The sequence below is a fragment of the Corvus moneduloides genome, chromosome 22, assembly GCF_009650955.1.
Source record: "Corvus moneduloides isolate bCorMon1 chromosome 22, bCorMon1.pri, whole genome shotgun sequence".
NCBI lineage: Eukaryota > Metazoa > Chordata > Aves > Passeriformes > Corvidae > Corvus > Corvus moneduloides.
This window is the reverse complement of record NC_045497.1, coordinates 1,983,152-2,006,903: the sequence shown is the minus strand read 5'-3', so window position 1 is coordinate 2,006,903 and position 23,752 is coordinate 1,983,152. Positions and strand designations below refer to the sequence as shown.

The following is a 23,752-nucleotide window of genomic DNA, read 5'->3' as shown; positions in this document are numbered from 1 at the left end:
CTCACACATTAACCTCGGTGGGCGCCAAATTAAGGACACACAGAGTGGTTTTTTACGGACTTAACAAAGCCATTTAACTTGCCAAGTGCTGTGCTCGGCCCCCCTCACGCCTCGTCCCGGGGCGGCCCCGGCGCTGAGGGCGCTGAGGGCGCTGAGGGCGCGGCGGCCCCGCCCTGTCCGGATTCCCGGCTGCTGCGTCACCGCGCCGCGCGCGGGCCGGGCGGCGTTGTGCGTCACGGCCCCTCAGCCAATCAGCGGCCGCGCCCCCACCGCGCTCCGCCAATCGGCGTCGGGCGGATGCTGGCGGGGAGGGGGGGGGAAGGAGAAGGAGCGCGGAGCCAGCGAGGCGGCGGCGGCACAAAATGGCGGCGGCGGCGGGAGGCGGCGGCGGCCCCGCGGGCCCTCAGGCGGCCGGCGCGGCCCCCGCCCCGGTACCGGGCCCCGGCGCGGTGCTGATCGGTGACCGGTTGTACTCGGGCGTGCTGATCACGCTGGAGAACTGCCTGCTGCCCGAGCACACGCTGCGCTTCACGCCGTCCATGAGCAGCGGCCTCGACCCCGACACTGAGACCGAGCTGCGCGTCACAGGCTGCGAGCTCATCCAGGCGGCCGGGATCCTGCTGCGGCTGCCGCAGGTGGGGCTGGGCGCGGGCGGGGAGGGGGCCGGGACTGAGCGGGGCCGGGCTTTTCTTTGTGGGGGCCTCGATCTCCCGGTTACCGGCCGGGCAGGCCGTGGGGCCGCCCCTCGGTTACCGGCCGGAGAGGCCCCGGCTGTTACCGGCCGGGCAGGCCGCGGGGCCGCCCCGCTGTTACCGGCCGGAGAGACCCCGGCTGTTACCGGCCGGGCAGGCCGCGGGGCCGCCCCGCTGTTACCGGCCGGAGAGGCCCCGCGGTTACCGGCCGGAGAGGCCGCGGGGCCGCCCCGCTGTTACCGGCCGGAGAGACCCCGGCTGTTACCGGCCGGGCACGCCCCGGGGCCGCCCCGCTGTTACCGGCCGGGCAGGCCCCGCTGTTACCGGCCGGGCACGCCCCGGGGCCGCCCCGCTGTTACCGGCCGGGCAGGCCCCGCTGTTACCGGCCGGGCAGGCCCCGCTGTTACCGGCCGGGCAGGCCCCGCTGTTACCGGCCGGGCAGGCCCCGCTGTTACCGGCCGGGCAGGCCCCGCTGTTACCGGCCGGGCAGGCCCCGCGGTTACCGGCCGGGCAGGCCCCGGGGCCGCCCCGCTGTTACCGGCCGGAGAGACCCCGGCTGTTACCGGCCGGGCAGGCCGCGGGGCCGCCCGGTGCTCGGGGGCCGTTCCGGGCCTCTCCGGCCTTCCCCGGCCGCTGGGTGCCGGAAGCCGGTGATGTCAGCGCCTTCCTGCGCCGCCCCCGCTGCCTCCGTGTGAGGCTCGGGGATTGTGCAAAGACGGATTTCTTAAGGCTCCTTCGGAGTCGTGGTGACCTCGGGAAGGTTTTGTTTCCCGGAGAACTTTAGTCCGAACGGCCTCGTTGCTCTCTGAGCGTGAAACTTTCCAGCTACCGAGTCTTAGCGTATTCAAATATATGCAAATCATGACGTTATTAGATTCCCCCCCGCTCTTTCCACGCCCAGAAAGCAATTTTTTTTTTTCTGGCGTACTTTCATAACTTTCAATTTTATTGGCTTTTGGGGTTCTTTTACCTTTTAATCAACTTGGAACATATTTTCACTTTTTTTTTTTTTAGAAAAGAAATTTGGGATTTGATGTTTGTATTTGACCTGTAGGCAGTATTTACAGCGTTGATAACATTTTGGGCAACTCAATTAGTTACTTAAGTATTAGTTCTAGATTTTTTTAGATACCATTAAACTTTCTCCCATGCTTAGTTAATCTTCTGGGTCTTAAATCTGTTAAAGTGTCTTTTTGGAACTGGTAGTTTTGTTCATGCCTGTTGTGATTTTTCTCTTGTTTTAGGTGGCTATGGCTACAGGACAGGTGCTATTCCAGCGGTTTTTTTATACCAAGTCTTTTGTGAAGCATTCCATGGAGGTAAGAAGGCATTAAATGACATTTGTAGCCATATTTATCTTCTGATCTCTCTTGGCAAGTTGTCATTTGAGATGTGATCAGTGTTAGGAACTAGCCTGGAGATTATAGTTATAGAGAAACATGATTTTACAAAGCTATTTAATAGTGATTTTTGTTAAATATTTCAAATTTCCTTGTTTTACCACTTTTTTTTTTTTCTTGTTATTCATCCTTAAACTGTTGGAGGAGCTCAGTTCCTGAACTGGAACTGATACATTATATAAAATACTATATTTCATGCTTATTTTTCAGCATGTGTCCATGGCCTGCGTCCATCTGGCATCCAAAATTGAGGAAGCCCCCAGGCGCATTCGGGACGTGATCAACGTGTTCCATCGCCTCAGACACCTGAGGGAGAAAAAGTAAGCTGAGAATTCCAAATAATCTGAGCTATCTGTGTTGTGTTTTAGTTACCAAGCTTCATGACAGCATCATTCCCTGTTTCATAAATCAGGGAATATCTCAAAGGGATCTCATGAAGTGAGCTGACCCATTTTATTCAATAAATATTTTTGATGTTATAAATAATGGTGTCTTTTATTTTTACATGACCCAGCCTGCATGTGAGTCTCCTTTGGGGTTAAGATGATTGTCTTCTTGACTTGCAGAAAACCTGTGCCTCTAATATTGGATCAAGAATATGTGAACCTGAAGAATCAAATAATTAAGGCAGAAAGAAGAGTGTTGAAGGAGTTGGGATTTTGTGTTCATGTGAAGCACCCTCATAAGGTTTGTAGTGTATAAATTCACTTCATAACCAGTGTCTCATGTTCTGTAATGCTTTGAGGAGGCTGCCTGACTGCATGGAAGCTCTGTGGACTGTACATGATAATTAGTGAAATCAGTGAGATTAGTTTCTTACCATCCTGATGTTTTCTTTCTCATTTAAGAGACTCTTACTAATTGGTCTCGTATCACTGCTGAGTGACGGCGAGGTGGATGCAGGTGCTCAGTATTCCTCGAAGGCAAATTGGATCAGTAGGTAGCTTTGGTGGTAGAAAACGTCACCTTAACTTAGATTCCTGAGCAGGAAGGAGTTTGGAGGCTTGGGGTTGTCATGATCACTGCTGGTGGAAACATGCTGAGGTATTAAAGCTGTGTGAGCCAGTTTAGTGTTTCGTGTGTGAAGGGCTTGGCTAGAAATGAGACAAGGCTCAATATAAAAGTAGCAAGGGATGATACGTGAAAGATACAATTCCCTCAAATGTTTAAATTGTGCCTTAATGGATAAAAGAACTTCCTACTTCTGTGCCAGCCGAGTTGGGATCTTGCTCTTCTCTAAAAAACTCCTGTTCAAAGCCGCCTTTTTGGGCCTGCTTGACATTCAGAATTTCCTTTTGTTATCCACCCCAGAGGACAGCTGTAGTTTTGTTAATTGGTGTGAATTCTGCCACTATTCTTCCTCTCTGTAGCTGTGTTTTCCTTCCAAACTGAAGGAAACACCCTTAGAGCTGAACAAACCAAGGCACAGTGTCAGGTCTGTTCTCTGCAAGCACTGCCACGCTTCCCTCCCTGCTGATTGCAGTGAGCAGCTTTTTCTCCCAGGCTGCAGCTAAAAGGATTTGTGAGGTGTGTAGGAGAACAAAATCAATCAGCAAAATCCTTAAAGCAAACCCAGGTGGAGACAAGACCTGGCTGAGTAGCAGGATGGAAGGGCTCAGAAGGTCAGAGCTGGTGCAGAAGCTGTGTGGATAAACACTGGGGATGGTGCAGACCCTTCATGTGGAGTGTTGTAGGCCTTGAAAGAGGATTACAGATGCCTCATGGATGTCCCTCTGAAATAAGTAGGTGGCTCTCCAGATGCTTGTTAATAACTCAATAACCCATATCTTCCAGATAATCGTTATGTACCTTCAGGTATTAGAATGTGAACGTAACCAACACCTGGTCCAGACCTCATGGTAAGTTGATTTTCTTTGTTCTGAGAGACCAGAAGGGGCAGTAGCAGAAATATGTCACTTGAGGCACTGGGCAGCATTGCCCAGCAGTGCTTGGGGCCACACCAGACAGCTGCACTGTCCTTGGTGTGCCCCAAACTACTTCCCAAATGTTGATCGGCCTCTTAAGTTAGAGGCACTGTTTTAATGGTAAGGTAGCTTTCCACCCTGACTTCTCACTTCCCTCCTCTCTGCTCTGACTTTCCAGCTGAAGGGAAAAGGTTGGGTGGGTTAGAGTTGTTCCCTTGGGTTCTTGTTCTTCAGGGAAAACTTTAGGTGTAATTCAGGTCTGTTCCTAGTGCTGGGAAATGGCTTTTCCCAGGGCCTGAGCTTCATTACAGGTTGTATCAAAACCTCAGCACAGATAAATTTCTTTTATCTATGTGGATAATGCAAGATGTCAGCTTCTAAGACTGGATAGATGCATAGCCTGCATTCGTATTTGCCAAGAAATGTTCTTTGCCTTATTGCTCTCATTTAATAAATATTTGCTCGGGGGTGGGAAGCTTCTATAAAATTCCACGTCTTAAACTTTACCAAATAAGTAACGCTTTGAAACCATAATGCTTTTTAACAATACCAATGGTCTAAAAAAAAACCTTTAGTGAATCCAAAGACCATATTTCTGCTGACTGAACTGTCTGGTACTGTGACCTGTGTGTAGAGAACCAGTTTTGACTTTTCTTTTCTGTACTCTTTTGATCAAAGGGTAGCCTCTGAGGGTAAGTGACTAAGACTTCTCCTCTGCTGCCCATGGTGCAGGGATAGCTGCCGTCTTCAGTCAACCCAAAGCTCTCCAAAGAGAAGGCTGGCTCTAGACAGGTGGTATATACATGATAGTAGAGTAACTGGCCAACTGCTTCTTGTGCTTATATTTTTATTTTTACTGTGCATTTTTTGATTGTTTGTATATTTGATAACCTGACCGTTGAAGTTCTGAAAGATTTTTATTTCTTTTAATGTTCTATTTCTCTTAACTGTTCTAATATGATGCGTTTCTATATGATAAAGCATATTAAGGTGGGGTTTAAATCTTTAAAAGGGATGAATTAACAACAAAAAAAAGAACAGTTTCCATTTGTAAACTAGTACACGTGTGAAGCTTGGAGACAAAATGTGATATTTAGAGACACTTCCCAGAAGCATTGCATGGAGCAGTGGAATGGGAGCTCTGGACTGCTCACTGCGAGGAATCTGCTTGTTATGGAAGGAGGGGGAGGTGGGGGGAAGGAGGGAGTTACCCCAGTTGAGAAAGGGGTCAGATGTTACAGTAACACATCTGTGTGCTCGCCTTTGTTGCTTCCAGTACCCGAAAACTGGTGGGTATCCAGTATAATTGGTTTTTGAAATGTGCATTTTTACAACATTACCTTTTTCTTAAGCTATTGTGACAAGGATTCATTTCCTCCAGTGTCTGACTGAGCCCACAGGGAAGATGTGCAGAGGCCAAACTTGGAAACTGGCATGGTCCTCAATTTGGCAAATCAGCAAAAAGCTTTGCAGCTTCCAGATGTTTGAAGTCACCTTTTCCTTTATCACTTCTTTGGCCAAAAGGTTTGTGCTCTCTTTGCAGTAGGACAACACCAGGAGGTTTAGAAGTTCCTTTCTCCAAGGAAGATGAGCTGATGGTCAGTGTTGCTTCTCTGGGGCAGGAGTTGCTGTTTGTATAAACAAGAACAGAGGACAGCTGGGGCAGATGGGAGCTGGATACTCCTGGGATTCAAATTCCTCCTCTCTGTTCTTGTAAACAGTTTGCAGGTGCCTGGCCTGTGGTCTCTGGTTTGGATATCTTGGGGGTCAGTGAATCCTTGTATACTGGGTACCCACATGGTTAATTACTACTTTAAAGTATTACTTTAAAGACTTTTATTGTGTCTGGTTTTAGTTTTTCTCCATCTGATATTTTACTGACGTATGTGCTCCCAAGTCTAGACCTTCTAAAGCACATCAGCTGACAGGTTCACAGGAATTTACTTTGTGTATTTAAGCTTTAACAGCATAATGCTTAAGTGTACTGACTGGAATATGTGCAATATTTTACAGTTTTCTCATTCTGTGAATATACATTTTAAGCAACCTTACTGAAATGGGACAATTTGGAAACCTTATTTCATGTGCCAAAGAGGAGATCTGCCTGAATACTGACTGTTCTCCTGAACTGACGTTCCCACACACCCTGATTTCTCCTATGGCTGACTTTTTGCATCAAAAAGAATCCTGTTCTGGATGGAAATGGACCCTTAAACCCCACTGGAAGTTGAGCTGTGCTGAAGAGGACTGCATTTCATGGGAGAACTGCTACAGGAGCTGCAGCTTTTGCCACATACCTGGTTCTGCCCTATTGCAGGGGAACATGTGAACCTAAAATTCTTTAACTGAGTATTTCTGAGCACACTGTATGTTGTCTTGATGAAAATAACTTGTTTATTGCATGAGAGCAGGCCAGTAGACATCCAGCAGGAAAAGTGAAGTTAAAATTGGTTCTCTTCTCACCACTGAATTTTCAGCAGTCAGACTTTGTTTCTGTCACACATCCCTCCCCTTGAGGGATTTATTTTAGTTACTTATTTTATTTTTGTTTTAGTAAAACCATTCAGCTTCTCTTTAGATTTACAGGAGTATAATGTTGAAGTCTAGTAACTGAATGCAGAAAGAAATAGCCCTTGTAGAAGTAAAACCAAGTCAAGAACCCCAAAGAGCTTTGCAGTGCCTTGCAACCTTCTGCTCTCCTGTTTTTCAGGAACTACATGAACGACAGCCTGAGAACAGATGTCTTTGTGAGGTTCCAGCCAGAAAGCATTGCCTGTGCCTGCATTTACCTGGCAGCCAGGACACTGGAGGTGAGCCACACTTCCATGGATTTGGGGATTTTTCAAGCCTTTTAACAGCAGGAGAAATCTGAGCTTTGTCTCTCTCTCCCTTTCAGATCCCACTTCCAAATCGCCCACATTGGTTTTTACTGTTCGGAGCAACAGAGGAAGAAATTCAAGAAATCTGCTTAAAAATCTTGCAGCTCTACACAAGGAAAAAGGTTTGGTTCTTTTTCATGTTGAGAGCTCTCAGTAAAGGCTGCAGCTCAGAGCAGGAGTTGGAAAATTTGACCCTGTTTGAAACCACAGCTGCAAGCCTGGGAGTGAACAAAGAGCAGTCACTGTCTGGGACTCCTTGGATTTTCATTCCCCTCCCTGTGAGTGAGTAACCAGGAAATTCAGTTCTCACAAGCAGTGCTCCTGTGTTCACAGGTGGATTTATCTGATCTGGAAAGTAAAATAGAAAAGAAGAAATTGGCTATTGAAGAGGCAAAAGCACAAGCTAAAGGTCTGGTACCTGAGGGAGTCCCGAGCTTGGATAACACATCGGGATTTTCCCCTATCCCAAAAAATGGTAAATAGTGGATAACTCATTTTTAATAACTCTTTCTCATCTTTCATGTATATTTACCCTTTTGGGGAAGCATATACACGTGTGGTTTGGGGGCTGTTGGGGATTTTTTTAAGATGGCTTCTAGCACTACTCAGCTGGCAGGGTTTGAATAGCATTGTAACTTTGTGATTTCTTGAATCAGATAAAAGCTAAAATCAAATTAGTCTGAAATTAAGACTAGTTTAAACCCATATAGTCCAGGGACTTGCTTTTATGTGGATTTGGCAATAAACTGAAATACTTGCCACTGGCATGTTGTGCTAAAGCAATATTCAAGCAGAGGTGCTGTGGCAGGGGTTACATTTCGGGGTGTTGGGTGGGGAATTTGTTGGTTGAAAGTTTCCAGTCTGGTGCAGTCTCACCTAGAAGACAACATTCACCATCTTCTTCCCCAGTTTACCTTTCAAACAATGCTGAATAATTGGCAAGAAAAGGAGGGTGCTTTGCTGCCTTCTCTTGCAGTTCACTCCCCGGGGTTACTTCAATACTTTGGCAGAAATGTTTCAGATGAATTTCTGCCTCCTGTGAACTTGTTCAGCTCTGCTTGTGGGTGGCTGTGTGTGTGCAAAGCACAGCTGTGCAGCTCTGATCGTGGCAGAGGGGAGGCTTCAGTCCTTGCAGGTACTTTCCAAAGACATAACAAAGGCTTCTTCTTCCAGAGTCCCCAAAAGAGGTTAAAGGAAATAAACCTTCACCACTACCTGTGCAGGCCATGAAGAATGCTAAAAGGAAAACAGAGGGAGCCAAAAGAACCAGCTCCAACAGCCCAGTAAATGGGTAAGGTTTCATAAAGAAGCAGCTGCTTTTCTGCCATGGGTACCTGAAACAAAATAACTGAGTGTTCATGGTCTCTTGCAGTGTCCAGAAAGGAAGAGAGAGCAGAAGTCGAAGTGGAAGCAGAGATCAGAGTTACTCAAGATCACCATCGAGGTCTGCATCCCCTAAGCACAGGTAGGGTGTGCTCCCAGAGCCTCCCAGGCTCCAGTTTCCCAGTGCCAGCCTTGATAGCTCATCACCAAGAGGCTTTGAGGTGACCCAGCAGCGTGGGCTGCTCGTTAAACTCCAGAGTAACTCCAGGTGTGGGTGTTTACAGTATTACTGTAACTGAAGCTGGAGAATGGGATAAGAATTCCTAAAAATCAGTATTTTTACAGTAGCCAGGTGTAAGTTCAGGACACAAGATGAGTTTTCACGGGGTACTGAACAGCAAAATCCAAAATGAAGTTCGTAGAAGTTAAGAAAATCATGTTTGTTCTCCTTTTTCTCTAGGAAGAGTGAGAGTTACTCCACATCCAGCGGCTCCAAATCCCACAGCCGCTCGCGGAGCCGCAGCGATTCCCCTCCGAGGCAGTTCAACCACAGCTCCGGCTACAAGGGCTCCAAGGTCCGGAGCTACAAGAAATCCAAAGACTACAAATACTCGGCGCACAAAGCGCGCAAGTCCCGCAGCCGGAGCTCGTCCCGCTCCCGCAGCCGCTCCCGGGAGCGCTCCGACCACTCTGGCAAGTACAAGAAGAAGAGCCACTACTACCGGAACCACCGGCACGAGCGCTCCCGCTCCTACGAGCGCGCCGGGCACCGCTACGAGCGTGAGCACCCTGGGCACAGCCGGCACCGCCGGTGAGCCCCCCTTCCCGAGGGAATTCCTGCTGGTGAGCCCACTGGGGCTGCTTCCCGAGGGAATTCCTGCTGGTGAGCCCACTGGGGCTGCTTCCCGAGGGAATTCCTGCTGGTGAGCCCACTGGGGCTGCTTCCCAAGGGAATTCCTGCTGGTGAGCCCCCCCAAGGGCTGCTTCCTGAGGGAATTCCCACTTGTGAGCCCCCTGGGGCTGCTTCCCGAGGGAATTGCCTCAGGCATCCCTGGGCACAGCCAGTGAGCCAGGGCTGCTTCCCTGGGCACAGCCAGGCTGCTTCCCTCGGAATTCCCTCTGCCAGCAGAGCTCCTTCCCCATGGCTTGTGCAGTATCAGGGTTCATCTGGCTCGTGAACCCCACCCCTCGCTTGAGTCGTGTTCTGCTGGCGGTTTGTGCTCGTCCATGAATCCAAAGGAAAGGCTGGCAGGGTGGGAAGTGATGCCAGGAGTGACCTGTGCCGGGGTGTCACCGTCACCTGCTCACCCTGGCTGCTCCTGTCCTGCTCTTCAGCGATTTCCATCCCCAATGCAGTGCAGTGTTTGGGATTTCCAGTCCTGCAGGCAGCAGCTCCGTGGCCCATCCTTGGAATGCTGTGCTTCCCTGTGGAACTGGAAAGCTCCTCATCCCCCTGGGAGTGGTTTGGTGCTAACAATGCCCTCTTTTCATACTGGCTCGATGATGTTGTACAGGTGGGAGGTGACTTTTTTTTAGACCTGTTGCCTATATTAGGTTCTCTGTGTATATATATTTTGCAGTGTTACAGTACAGTATGGGAAAATGGCCTTCCTAGCCTTTACACTTTACCCACAATGTAAATAAGCATTTGTTTAATACAGGTGAAGATATATACAGAAAATTCAAAACTTGAATTCTATCAAAAAAGACTTGTGTAGAAAATTCTGATAAATGTGAAAGTATTTAGCTCTGTGCATTGAGAGTAGTATATTTTTATCTGTGCAATGCTGTGTGCGGGCCACCAGCTCAGAAGACATTTCCTATTATATCCATTTGAAGTGGTTGGAAATTCTTTACTCAGGATCTTTGACACTCTGAAGAATTAGTAGTTTGTCAGTCTGCATGCTTGATGAACAGAGCATTTAAAAACCAATTAGCAGAGCCCCACAGCCCAGTAGTATCAGTTCTAGTGGTATATCTGAGCTGTTACTCTCATGCTCCCTAATTTCATTAAAGTATTTGATTTTCTATTACATTCACTTGAGAGTAGTTTCTTATGAGCTACACCACTTGTGCCTACTCATAAGGAAAGAAATTTGTGCAAAATTAAGAGATTTTCAAACTGTAGTAGATTTGAGACTTGGAATTAAATCCCTAATCCCTTAAAGGTAGGAATTTGGGGCACCAAACATAACATCCCCCAATCCACAAAGATCTGAGGTGGAAAGTGCATTTCTCTGACTTCAGGAGTAGCTGGCAGGTCCCAGCTGAGCTTCCTGAGCTGTGTTTGCTCTGGGCCTCCTCACCTGGACAAGGAGAAACAGCTGGGGTTGATCTCTGAAGGTTGCACAGCTGGGCCTCAGGAGAATCTCATCCCCTGGGCTTTGTGCCAGCTCTTGGGGGCTGAACATCTGTGGTGGGTTTGGTGTGGGGAGCTGCTGGGACATTTGGGGGCAGTCAGTGCTGCTGCTGAGCACGGCACAGTCCCCTGGCTGGAGCTGGCAGAAGTTCACCTGAAATGCAAAAGCCCCACGTGTACCTGTGTGTGTAAACAGGGCTCAGCCCTGCAGGTGAGTTACGGCTTTGTTTTCTCAACCTCTGGGGACTCTACCATGGCTCTCACTCATCAGAACCTCTCTCAGGTTGCTGTCTGAGCTGTTTCTGCTGTTCACCTGCAATTCTTTTTGCTCTGAGAGATGATTGAAGGGACAGCACTGAAACCTGACTGGTGGGAGTCACTACAGGCTTGGCCCAGTGCTGATCATCATTCCTCACCTAAATCCCACCTGCTCTTTCCTCAGATAAAACCTCCTGCCTGCTCTGGCCACTCAGCCTCATCCTTCCTTCCTGGGAAATAATCCTCCAGGCTTCATATTTTCCCCAAAATGGCTCACCCAGCAGTAAATCCACTGTGTCAGAGCTGTGTTTGTGTCAGCAGGGGCTTGGCCACCAAAGCTTTCCTTTCCCAGGTGAGAGCCCAAAGGATTATTTCCCAGAGGTTGCCAATCCCTGCTGTGTGAAATTCCATTTGTGCCAACAGCTCCCAAGCACAAAGAGGTCACTAAACAATTTTAGGCTGGATGGGGATTTTTTAAAAAAGATCTTCCAAACCCACCACAATGTTGGTAATGCACAAAGGAAATTGTTCTGAAATGCACATAGTACGTGTGGGAAGGAAGCACCTTTAATGGATTAAAGCACCTGGAAAAGAAGAGTGTTCCAGAAGTTGCTGGAATGGAGCTTTGTTTGGAAGAAAAAACAGGTATCAGTATCCAGGGCAGCCTTGCTGCTGGCTTCCTGCCACAGCTGCTGTGTGCACGGGGATGAGCTTTCCCCCAGCTTTGGGGAACTGGAATCCAGGCTGTTCCAGAAGCCCCCCTGGTGAGCTTTGCTCACAGCCAGCACTGTCTGAGGTAGGAGAAATGTCTGGAAGGATCTTGTCATCTTCATCTCCCCTGGGAATGTGATGGGAACACCAAACCTGAGCTACCCACCAGCAATACTTTAATATATTTCAATCCTGTACATTTTTGGAGCTACTGCCTTTATTTAGAAATAAACCAACAAAAGGGGAAACAGGGCCGACTCAGCAGCTGTTTGAGGCTTTTCCACAGAATTTTTACAAATTACCAAATCTTTGTTCTTCAGTTTCCCAAGGAAAGAGTTTTATTCCTGACCCTCCAGCAGGATGAAATTAGTTTTAAAAGTGTAGTGATCTTTTAAAAAAGGAAAGAGCAGTCTTATGCTCACAGATGTAATTAAAGCCTTTAAACCTCCAAGAACCAGTTTCTGCATGAGTGTGCAGATCCGTGAAGGTTATTGATCTGGGAAGGCACGTGCCAGTCTGGGGGAAATAGGGTGAGGATGAGCTAAGGGCAGGACGCCTGTACTGATTTCCAGGACCAGGTCCTCCACAGTGAGGAAGGGAGAGTAATGCAGTGCCAGGCACACCCCAGAACGCCTTTGGCAGGAACATGGGGAGTCCAGAAATGGGGATTCAGTTCCTGCCTCTGTTTCATCCCCCAGTTAGAGAGCTGAGTTCTCTCCTTCTGCCCACGCCTGGCTGCTGGGGCGAGCGCTTTCACCCTTGTCCCGTTCTGTGGGACTGATAACGAGGGTCAGAGGGGTCAGGGGCTGCTCTGCAGCCGCCACTGTCACACGCAGGGCTCTGAAGTTTGTGGAATGGGGTTTGGGTACCGGCCGGGCGCGGGATGAGCTCGGGTCTCTGTGGGAGGGGGAAGAGCCGATTCCCCTTTCCCTGGCCGCTCTCCGAGCCCGTTCTCTCCCTGCCCCGGAGCCGGGCGGGGGAGGCGCCGCGGCGGGGGCGGGCCCGGGGCGGCGGGGCCGGCTCCGCACCGCGCAGGTTGAGAACCGCGTGGGCTTAAGAAGCGCCGGGAGCGGAGCGAACGGGGCCGAGGCAGCATGGCCCAGCCGCGCTGCCGCTCCGTGCTCATCACCGGCTGCAGCCGCGGCATCGGGCTGGGGCTGGTGCGGGGGCTCGCAGCCGCCAGCCCCTCCCCGGATTTGGTCTTTGCGACCTGCCGGTACCCCGAGAAGGCGCAGGTAAGCGGGGCGGGGGCGCCGGGAGTTCCCGGAGCGGGGTAACGGCGGCGGGAGGGAGGAGAAGGCACTTTGGAAGCGCGGAACATCTCGAGCATCCCTGTGCCGGCAGCGAGAGCCCGCGCTGGGATGGAGCCGAGGCGGGTGGAGCCGGTGCTGGGGAGCTCTCCGGGGCTGGAGCTGGGAATATCGACGATAGGGAGCGTTCTCGGCAGGAGGAGAGCGAGCGGGACGCGGCCGGGCAAGCAGGAGGGCAGCAGCAGCATCTCCAGCGCTCCTGCCATCCCCTTTCTTTAATCCCCGAGTTTCTCGCTGGATTTGCTGCTGGAGGTGTCTGTCCTGTCCTGCTCGAGTTCTGCAGGGGCAGCCCGTCCCTCAGAAACCTTCCCCGTGGGATCTGCCACAGCTTTCCTTCTCTCTCTCCACGGCGTGTCTGTGTCCCCAGCAGGAGCCGTGCCCTCTCTGCCTCTTTTTCTCTGCTGCACTTACAACAAATGAGAAAGCCCAAATGAACGATGAATTGAATGCTCCTCTTAGTTCCCCTCTCGGCTGGGCAGGGGTCAGCGTTTCTGCTGGAAATAGCTTTTGTTACCTGCTGCTCCTGGATCCACTTGCAGCCCTCTCTCTCCCTTTTCAGCCCAAGTCTCCTCTGCTGCAGCATCGCAGTACTTTTGGGACTCCTTCCCTGTCCCTAAACTCTTCCAGACAAATTTCACACACACCTGGAAGCTTTGGAGGCAAATCGATGAGGGTGCTCAATCACTTTGTGACCAGCAGTGTCACTTGTTGCGTGTCTAGGCTGATCTCGGCTCTCCTCGGTGAGGTGGAATTTGGGCAGCACAGAAATGCACACAGGTATCCATCCCCCTGTTCCTTCCCTCCGGTGCTCCAGAGCTGCAGGAAGCTGAGCACTCAGCCCTGTGAGTGTCTCAAGCCCCTCGGGAACGCCCCAGGCATTTGGAAGGAGAATTGATACCCACAGCCCTATTCCTGCATCTCCCCTGTTTCAAACGTGGCTGTCCCGGCAAAAGGCAAATTCCCTGGCACGTGCAGAGGGAAGCAGAGCCCCCGTGTCTGTTCCTTCTGGGGGGTTTGATTCCTTTCCTACAGATTGTGATCACACCGTGCTAGCAATAAAACAAACACAGCAACTCTGTTTACTGCTTAGCTATAAAAAAAGCCCTAAAAGGTCACCTCCGAGGATGTGGGGCAGGGTTGGCCAGGTAACAGCTGCACTCTGACCTCTGCTTCTCCAGAAGCTGCTGCTGCTCTGCAGGTACTTATGAAACTGAAGGAAAACATCTTAATTTAAAAAAAAAAGTCCCCAGCACAAAGGAACATTTAGGGTATTTCTGAATGAAAGTGCAGAGACACAGTCCGGCAAGGCTGAGATCAGGTGCACAGCTCCCTGCCAGGGCTGCTGGTCCCTGTGGCTCCCCCCGAGCCCCTCCTGTGCACCACCTGAGCAGGCATTCAGGCATTCACTCCATTCTGTTCCCTTTTAACTCCTGTTACCCGAGCTGGCACCGGTCCCAGCCCTGTTTCCTATGAGTGATTGCACAAGAGGCCGGTGTAGCAGTGGCACAGGAAAGCAGCAGAGACATCTGACCTGTGTTAGATCAAAATCTCCCGGCGTGGTTGTTTGTCCTGAAGCTGCTTCAGCCGGCTTTGAGAGAGGTTCTTTCTTTTTTTCACCAACTGGGCCCTGTGATTTTTCATCATAATGGGCTCGGATCCATTACATGGAGAAGTGAAATGGTTCCTTCAACAGGAAGAGCTTCCTAGGAAACATTACACAGGCAAATCTCAGCACAACTCATCGTTTTTTTTTTTTGTGCGGCCAGTATTTAAAAATCTGGAGAGAAAAGGCTGTAAACTTGCACAGGAAGATGAAACAGCCTTCAGACAGTGCGATGTGTCTGGGAAGAGTCTGGGTCACTCCTCGCTTGCGGGAGAAACCTGGAAAGCCTCTGGCAGGGTGTCTCCTGTAGGCAGGAAGCTGGCCAGGAGCCACATTCCAGTAACCCCAGTGGTGATTCTGCAGGCCACATGGGTGCATCCAAAGCTTTTTTTTTTTTTTGGGGGGGGCAAGTTTTGTCCTTGGTGGATCAGGGTGGGTTTTTGTTCTTTGTAAGGACCTCTAGGCCATGTGCTGTGCTTTGGCAGGACATCAGTAGAAACCTCTGCAGTCAGCTGAAAGCATATTTCTAACAGATGGGTTTGGAAATTCCACAAGGAAGAGAAATCTTTACTAAAGGTATTGTAGTGGTTTCACCAGCATTATCTGCCCCATCTGCAATGCACAGAGCTGGCACAAAACCTTCTGACCCTCTGAGAGTGTTCCCACTGTGCTGCTGGTCCTTGGGGCTGCAGAGGGCAAGAACAGACCTGCTCCAGCCTCCACCACTGGGAATCTTGGTCATGGGAGCACCACGTTCAGCTGGTGCTCTCAAAGCTTGGCTCCAGCACGGCAGTGCTGCTCAGCGTGGTAGGAAAGGCAAAGATTCAGCGAGGTTCTGGTCCTTTTTTTTTTTTTTTTTTCTTTCTCAGAGATGAACCTTTGCTGTCAATGACTTTCCAGTCAAATGTTGAACTCCCAGAGTTCAGGTTCATCTTGAACTCCCAGAGTTCAGGTTCCTGCTCTCAGAGATTGGCACTGCAGGCTCGGCTTAGGGCACATGAAATGGGCTTGGCCCATCTCAGAGCTGTTTGTTGGCCATGCACGCTGGACTGTGAAGCTGAGGGAGTTTCTCTGCACACTTGGGTCAGTGCTTTTTCTCTTGACAGCAGTTCAGCTGGTCTAATTTTGGTTTTCCCTCTTGGCTTTGTGGTAAGTGACCATATGAAAACCCTTCCTTAGCACAAGCGAACTGCCCCCACTTCCTCTCCTGCATGAGAGGATGAACCTGGAGAACAGCAACTTTGGACAGTTCCTTTAAATTCTCCTCTGGTTTGGCAGAGCAGCATTTTCCCGTTGCAGAATGGAGGAAAAAGATGGGTGCAGCTCGAATGAAAAGGTTTTTAAAAATTATCTTCCAGTTTTTAGAGGAAAAGTGATTAAATATGCTTAGCTGCTGGCAAGTACAGTTCCACCTTGGGCAAGAATCTCCTAGCAGGGTGATGACTGAATATTTCAGAGCCCTCCAAACAGTGGACAGAGAAGAGCCCCTAAGGAGCTGCTTTTAGAAAGATGCTGGGGAAGGCTGACTTTGCTTTCCTCTCTTTACCAGGAAAGCAGCACATCTCCTGTAACTCCCTAACCTTGGGATAATGCTGAACAGCTGCAGGCTTTTGCATGTGAGTCTGTGCTGGCAGAAGTTGTGAAAACTCGAGTTCTGGGGCTGAGGAGCTCCTAGGTGGCCTCCCTAGAACATTTGCCTAACAAATGGGCTGCAGATCACACGATAACATGCAGCAGGCCCGCAGGCAGCCAGATAACCACTGCCCCTCCTGGAAAAGCACCATCGGAGACTCCTCCAGCCACTCTCTGATTCCAATCTGCCTTTTCTTGGGCTGCTCCAACGCTGACAGTGGGAGCAGCTACAAATCTCCTGCGAAATAATCCTGATGTCCTGTCTTTGCTCTCCAGATGGACACAGCCCCGGGTGCAGTCATTACCAGGGAGCCTGCAGGGGCTCATGGACCCAGCTGGAATTCTCCCCACACTCCTATTTTTCTTCCTCCCCCATCCTGCTTTCCCATAAAAGGGAAAAAACTCTGCCCTAAAGGACTGCACTTAAAAATGCTGCAGCCCCTGGAGTGCCCTCTCTGATGGGGGAAGGGGGAGATGGCCACGGTGTGAAGTGCCCAGAGCTGTGGGATCTGCACAGCAGCAGCTCCCGTTTCTCCTGCTCTCCCCATAGCCCCAGTGTGTTCCCAGGTGAACAAATTCCTCGCTGCTCGAGCCCTCTAGAGAGCTCTGGGAAGCTTCCAGGGCTTACTGTGCAGTTTCCCTTACTGTGAAGCAGGAGATCCTGTTACAAATTGTGCCTGTTCCCTCGTCAGACCCGGAGCTCTCTCTGCTCACTGTCTCTGTCAGGACTGGGGCTTGTTTTTCCCTTTAACACATATTTTAGCCATGTGGTTTGCAACTGGGAAGAGCAGCTGAGTGATCTGTGCAACAGATATATCAGGCAAAGGGGGCATTTCTGAATATATATCAGGTGGAGAGGGCATTCTTGAAGTCTTTCTCGTTTTGGGTTATTGCAGAGTTGTTTTGTTTGATTGTTTTGTGTTTTTTTCTGGAAGTGTTTTACACTTCCTACAGCAGTAAGATCTGGCTCTTCTGGAGTCAGAGAGGCCTGTGGGTCAGGGCAGTGCTGTGGAAGCTGTTACAGGGTTGAACAGTGAGTTGGCTGTACACTGTGATACTGAAAACCTGTCTCAGAGGGACACAGAAAAATAGGATACACCTCTGGCTTTGTCCCGAGTGCAAGCAGGACGATGTGAAGGATACCCAAGCACCTTTATCCTGCCCACAGGCTGTGTTTGTTTGGCTTGATTGCTTCCAACTGGCTGAGCGGGGCCAGGCCCTTTCCAAGAGCTGTAACTGAAGTGGATAATGCTTTCACAAAGAAGGCAAAGTAAATCTTGCTAAATGACAAAGACAACAGAACATTCCTGGTTGAAATCGAGCAATAAATACCCTGTGTGCTGAGGAATCTGTATCTGGAGCTTTGAGTGCCAGAGGATCTTTAAATCAGAATAGGCTGACTCTTTGTTAATCGTAATTAAAAATCAGCAAACAGGAAACAACAGATGCTAATCAGAGTTTAATTCTTGTCTTGGACTCCCGAAGAGTTGATTCTCAGGGGTGATTGTTCAGGTGCAGAGCAGTTCTACAGCTCCTATGCTAAATAAACACAGCATTAGGGAGTTGTGTTGTGGCTTTTTGTTGGGTTTTGTTTGTCTTGTTTGTTTTTAAAGTCTCTGTCACAGCACACTAATTAAAAATGACTTAGCTGGGATATGCTGGCTGTACCGACTTGTCTCAGTCCTCCTTTTCTCATGTTCCTTCTAGTGACAGGAGGGGAAAAATAGGCTTTCCTGCAGTTTTTAGATGTTCTAACTGGATTTTTCAGCTTATATCAGGTGTAACGCTCTTGAAGACCAAAGCTGGCTAGATCAGCTTTGTGCCTGGGAGCTGCTTCTCAGAAATTCCAACCCCTGAAGTGGGAGTCACTTGTTAACTAAGTAATTAACTGGAAAACCCATTGAATTTTAAACCTAATTTGCATGCAGCTATTGTAATTTCATGCTGTTTATGTACTGGAGAATGCTTCATTCTCCAGTGTTTGCAGTTCTTAAATGAAAATATTGCTTACTCACTTCAGAAGCCTCTCAGTTGCTGTTGCTACTCAAAGCAGCTCTGGCCTTTCAGCAGGAGTTGGTAGCTTGTTTCTGTCAGAGAGTAAAGCATATAAATAAATGAACTATAAATAAATGGACAAACCTTGAGAAGCCAGAGCGCTCCAGGAGTTCATTATCCATTAAATGATACTGTCAAACTGGAATCCAGTGACAGTCCAAAGGCATGGAATTATTGCAGGCCTTGACATGGCAGAGCTATTTCATCCTGGGCTATCAATAAACAAGACAGTGTGTTCTGGGCCTTTAATTTATGGAAAACTGTCCCACCAAGCCCTGTCCAAAGCAAGGAATGTCTTCTGGTTTTGTGCTTCTGACTTGTTTTTCCTTCCCCCTCCCCTTAATAGCCTTAACTGCAGTTGTAGATGGGCCTCAGTGGGAGAACAAATCTCCCAAACAAGCCTGGAGAGAATCCTGCAGGGTCTGATGTGAGATAAAAGATGCAAGGCATTATAGTTTGTCAGAGGACACGGAGTCCCTAAAGTGTCTCCAAGGGGCAGAGAAGGATTCTTTCAAAACCTGCCCTCCTGACCCCTATTCCCAAAGGGCTCCTAAAGAAAGGGATTTGCTGGGCTGGAATGTTTGGCCAGGTTGCTGTGTCTCCTGAACAGGACTGGGAGCATGGAATCCATCTGTTGTGTTTGGCCACACTTCCCACTTGGCTTCATGGCACAGAAACCTGAGTATTCCAGCTGGGCCTATAAATCCAATTTGGAATACTTTGTCCAGCCGGAACACCGGAGAGCACGGATTTCTCCAGGAACACCAGCCTGCTCTGCTGACAGGCAGATGGGAGAGTTACAGCAGGGAGGGAATTGTTCTTCTGGACAGTGGCTGTGCCTGGGATGGATTTCATGGTGTACTTCACCTCCACTTACAAGAACTGACGCTAACGCGGCTGCTGGGGAAACGGAATTCCCATGGGAAAACTGCAAACAGTAATTCCAAATGGCTTTTTAAAAGCGTTCCTGTTGCCCCAAAGTGATGTCCAGCACTAGCTGAGCTTCAGGAGAATTATGCTTTTCTTGCAAAGTTGGGAAGCTACTGGATTTTTACTGGAATGCTGAGAACTGAGAAATATCCCACTAAAAATCCAGCACGGTGGAGTCTGGACTAAGCAGGGAAGGAGTCCAGTTCCTTGATCTGGCTCTTAGGAAAGCTGCTCAGAAGGCTGGAAAAACAAGTAGAACCACTGCCTTCAGTCCAATCATGAAAATATTTCAGTTGCAATTCTGGAGGTGCAGAATTCAAACTGATTTATGTAATAGCCATGGAGATTTTTATATATAATATACATATATACATACATGATAAAAATTTTCTTCTTCCTAGGAACTGCAGCAGCTCAGCAAGCAATACAGCAACATCAAGCTCCTGCAGCTGGGTGAGTAAGGGCCTTTATTTCTGTGTACAGAAATCTGTTCCACTTAGGTGAAGAGATTTCTTAAGAAATTGGTCTCCTGAGTGATTAGTATCTGGACGTGATCTCCAGCAGCTGAAAACCATCTTAAGATAACACAAGGGAAATGTAGTTCTGTAAAATCTGTGCATTTTCACCTGTGTGCTGCCCAAACATCCCCAGGCAGCCTCAGATTTGGTTTGGCACGGGTTGTCTCGTGCCAGGCAGACCCTGAACCCCACACTGTTCACTGGGGCTCTTCCTGCCTCCTCTGTGCAGATGTGGTCTGTGAGAACAGCATCAAGAAAGTGGTCAAGGAAGTGGAAGAAATTGTGGGAGACAAAGGCCTGAACTGCCTCATCAACAACGCTGGCATCAACGTGCTCGCCTCGCTGGAGGAAGTCACAGCAGAGACCATGCTCACCATTTATGAAACCAACACCGTTGCCCAGCTGATGGTCACCAAGGTAAGGACTGGGAGGAATGGGCTTAATCTGGGGCTTTTCCACAAGTGAGCTGGACTTGTCCAGGTGTTTGTCCCCTTGGAACTGCACAGATACAGTTCTGACATGGACCTGCCCGTCTGGAGAGCAGCAAGAGCTGCTGTTTGTGCACCTGCTGTGGGATCACTTCATGGCAGGTGGGGACAGGAGCTGGGCAGAAAAGGCTGCTGGAGGAAGGTTTCCTCTGTGTCTGAGGAGCCATCACTGCTCTGTGCTGGTGGCCCAGAGCTGTACTGGGGTTCCTGCTATGAATGAGGGAATGATCCAACTCCAACCCAAGTCACCAAATGAAAGCAAACTCTTGTTTCCACAGGCGTTCCTCCCCCTGCTGAGGAAGGCAGCCCAGCTGGGCACTGGAATGGGCTGTCACAGAGCTGCCATCATCAATATGTCCTCTCTCGCTGCCTCCATGCAGCTCGTCCAGGCAAATGAGATGTTCCTCAAGGTCTATCCCTACAGGATAGCCAAGGTTTGTGGGCACACCTGGGCTGAGTTAGAGACCACGCTGACCCCAAGGTGATGATGCCAAGGGGTGCAGCACCTCTGTGGACACAAAAACTGTGTTCTCCTTCTTCATGTGGGTGGAAATGGGAGCTGTGAAACTCTGCACCTGGAGCAGGCTCCCAAATCCCTGCTCTGATACAGATCCACACCTGAGGGATTTGGCATTCAGGGGAGAGCTGATGCCATCGAGTGTGGGTTCTATCAGCTGTGTTCCTCTCCCATCCAAGCGAGGGAGCAGGCAGGAAGCTCAGCAAAAGGTGTGCTGACCTGTATGTGGTGATGGTAGTGACAGGTGGGATTTTTAGTTTTGTCACATCCAGAGATTGAGTTTGCACAGATAGTCAGGATCACACATACAGTTTCTCCTACACCACCTACTCATAAGCTGTTAAATACTTGTTTTCCCTGTTCAGAAGTAAATGAATGTTTGTGTAGTGGTTATGCAGAAAAACACAGTCCTTATGTCAATATTATTCTCCTCACAGCTCCTGAGGTGTTTCAAAGGCGACTTTATCTTCCATTGCAATGTAGTTTGATCTTTGGGCAGTGAGTTTATGGTGGTAGAGCTTCCAGAGTGCCCAAAAGGTCTGGATGAGTTACTGAAAGTCTCTTACTGCCCCTTCCTGTGCCAGGAGACAACAGGGTGGAAGGGAGGTGCCCACCAGCTGGGTTTGAGGTCTTGCTCAAGGCTCATAAACAGCACATTAATAGGTGGTTTCCACTCCCACAGACTGCACTGAACATGATCACCAGGTGTCTCGCTGCAGACTTGAAATCGGACGGGATTCTCTGCATTTCCTTGCACCCAGGCTGGCTTCAGACAGACATGGGTGGAAACATGGTGAGTGCCAGCTCTGGAAATGTGACAGTGGGGGTCCCTTGTTGTCCCAACCCCCTGGTTGCACGCCTCCATGTACTGTGACACACAAAAATACATCTCCCTTCATTGTAGAACCTCCTTGATTCTCTTCTGCAGGATATTCCCAGTAATGACCTAAGCTTGATTCATTCCAGGCTCCCATGCAGGTGCAGGAGGCTATCCCAGGTATTCTCTCTGTTCTGGACCGTCTTGGTGAAAAAGAAAATGGTTCTTTCCTAGACTGGCAAGGGGAAACTCTACCGTGGTAGAAGTGCACAGAACTCTACAGGAACAGCACATCAGTCACAATTTAACCTTGCCACTGCTGTCTGTGTCTCTAGGGTTTTCTTACACACTCCTTGAAATAGCCAGTGTGATGCTGAGCCTCTCTCTAGGTGTATTTGGAAAGCAAGGTGGCTGAGTCTTTCATTGGTACTGCTACTGCTCTGCTCTAATGCTTGCTGCAAACACTACTGTGCTCTCGGTGATGGGCATCTCCTGGAACCCTCAGAAATGGATTAAAACCTGCAAGTTAAATCCGGGGGCTGGTGGTTCCTTTTCACTTCCAAAACCAAAGTGGGCTTCTGGCTCTCTGCAGAATTAAATGACCTGACCTCAGAGTAAGGCCAGTGTAGGCTGTCAGATTCCAGTATGATCCATTCTCTCCAGAAAAAAACTCCTTCGGTTTCCTTTGTTCCTAACTGAGCCAAGGCTGAAATTGCCCAGCTGTAAACCATGGGAATTTGGTACTTCTGTAAATTTCGTGGCAAACTCTGAGTGTCCCCAGGTTGCCAGTGTACACCAGGCACTTGCTTTGTTCCCAGTGGGTGACTAACAGCCTGATATGGGGGTGGGAATGTTGTTTTGTACATAAACTTCTGAAGTGTCTTCAATAAAGTCTTGATTAAACAGTCTGTTTACCGAACTGTTTACTTCATTTAATTTCTCTTCATAGGCTTCTCTTTCCTGGCAAGAGAATTTTATTCCTAATTTTCAGGAAGAAACTCTAACCAAAGCCAACCTTTCAGGGTAGTTGGGTTTGATGCAGTGGGGTGTACCTAAAACGGAGATAGACCCTCGTTCTGGTCTGAAATACTAAAAGCAGCTGGTGAATAAATCTCTTGTGTTCTGGCTGAGGTAGGTATAAAAGCAAAAAGCCCTTTGAAGTCCAGGATTGGCTTCAACATCCCTCCCTTATGCCAGCTGATTAGGTACGTTCATGCTGTGCCAAGACGGTGGGTTCCTGTGCCGAGTAAGAGAAGGCAAACAACAGCCAGGTAAGGGGAGAGGACAGGTGTGGCTGTCCCTGGACAGCAGCCACTGGGACTTGCCCCTGGATGCAGACGGAGGTGTGGCAGGGAGAGGTGTCTGTGTGTGCCTTCCATGATCCCTGCGTCACCAGGGACAGGCAGGCTCACTGTGACAGCATCACAGGATCCTTCACAGAATCACCGAATTCTTCACAGAATCACCGAATTATTTCGTTCGGAAAAGCCCATCGACTGATCCCCTCCTCGTCACCCAGCCCAGAGCACTGAGGGCCATGTCCAGTCCTTCCTTGGGCACCTCAAGGGATGGGGACTCCACCACATTCCCATACTTAACAACCCTTTCCATGAAGGAATTCCTCCTGTTGCCCAAAATTCCTCCCCTTACCTGCTCAGACGGGCTTTAGTGAGGCGTTCCTGTGACTCAGCAGGTGAACACACCCCAAGCACTGACTTTCCAAGTGTGGCTGAGGTCTCCGTGCAAACCGGTGCGTGAGGCACACGCCTGGCTTGAACTGGTTGAAGGATTTATTTTGGAGCAAAGCTGGGGAAGGGTTTGGAGCACCAGGAGAGGCTGAGGGAGCTGGGAAAGGGGCTCAGCCTGGGGAAAAGGAGGCTCGGGGGGGGGGACCTTGTGGCTCTGCACAACTCCCTGACAGGAGGGGCAGTGAGGGGGGCTCGGGCTGTGCTCCCAGGGGAACAGGGACAGGAGGAGAGGGAACGGCTTAGATTGCACCAGAGTTAGGTTGGATATTCAGAAAAATTTCCTCATGAAAAGGTAGAAAAGCATTGGAATGGACTGTGAGGGACCATGAAGGACCAGGAGGGACCGTGAGGAACTGAGAAGGACCAGGAAGGATTGTGAGTGACCACAAGGGATCATGAAGGACCTTGAGGGACCACGCAGGACTGTGAGGGACCATGAAGGACCACAAAGGGGCCAGGAGGGGCCGTGAAGGATCGTGAGGGACCGAGACCGGCACGTTAAGGGAGCACGAGGGGCCGTGAGGGGCCGTGAGGAGCCGTGAGGGCCGGCCGTGAGGGGCCGAGACCGGCACGTTAAGGGAGCACGA

At 49.6% G+C, this 23,752-nt stretch overlaps 2 protein-coding genes and 1 long non-coding RNA gene across 7 annotated transcripts; 2 read left to right on the top strand and 1 right to left on the bottom strand.

The window, feature by feature from the left end:
* The first annotated feature begins 342 nt into the window (after positions 1-342).
* On the top strand, positions 343-10,258 carry CCNL2 (cyclin L2). Of its 5 annotated transcripts, XM_032131499.1 has the most exons (12): positions 343-635; positions 1,937-2,011; positions 2,303-2,412; positions 2,659-2,779; positions 3,887-3,951; positions 6,728-6,827; positions 6,914-7,018; positions 7,230-7,371; positions 8,070-8,187; positions 8,269-8,361; positions 8,680-9,049; positions 9,090-10,258. In XM_032131499.1, exons 1-11 carry the CDS (start codon positions 363-365, stop codon positions 9,032-9,034), a joined length of 1,557 nt encoding a protein of 518 aa, XP_031987390.1. In that variant the 5' UTR covers positions 343-362; the 3' UTR covers positions 9,035-9,049; positions 9,090-10,258. The 5 variants fall into 5 exon arrangements, with proteins under 5 accessions (XP_031987390.1, XP_031987388.1, XP_031987393.1 ...); XM_032131497.1 differs by having other exon boundaries at positions 8,680-10,258; XM_032131502.1 differs by lacking the exons at positions 343-635; positions 1,937-2,011; positions 2,303-2,412; positions 2,659-2,779 and adding an exon at positions 4,696-4,809 and having other exon boundaries at positions 3,892-3,951; positions 8,680-10,258.
* A 2,302-nt stretch (positions 10,259-12,560) lies between these two features.
* LOC116454651 (C-factor-like) lies at positions 12,561-22,325 on the top strand. The gene is made up of 6 exons (XM_032131503.1): positions 12,561-12,782; positions 19,479-19,530; positions 19,825-20,012; positions 20,362-20,517; positions 21,283-21,393; positions 21,567-22,325. Exons 1-6 carry the CDS (start codon positions 12,642-12,644, stop codon positions 21,678-21,680), a joined length of 762 nt encoding a protein of 253 aa, XP_031987394.1. The 5' UTR covers positions 12,561-12,641; the 3' UTR covers positions 21,681-22,325.
* Positions 16,624-23,295, bottom strand: LOC116454652. The gene is made up of 3 exons (XR_004244158.1): positions 23,068-23,295; positions 18,108-18,179; positions 16,624-17,631 (listed from the first exon to the last, which is right to left on the bottom strand). It is a non-coding gene; the product is annotated as an uncharacterized LOC116454652 (long non-coding RNA).
* Positions 23,296-23,752: the final 457 nt, after the last annotated feature.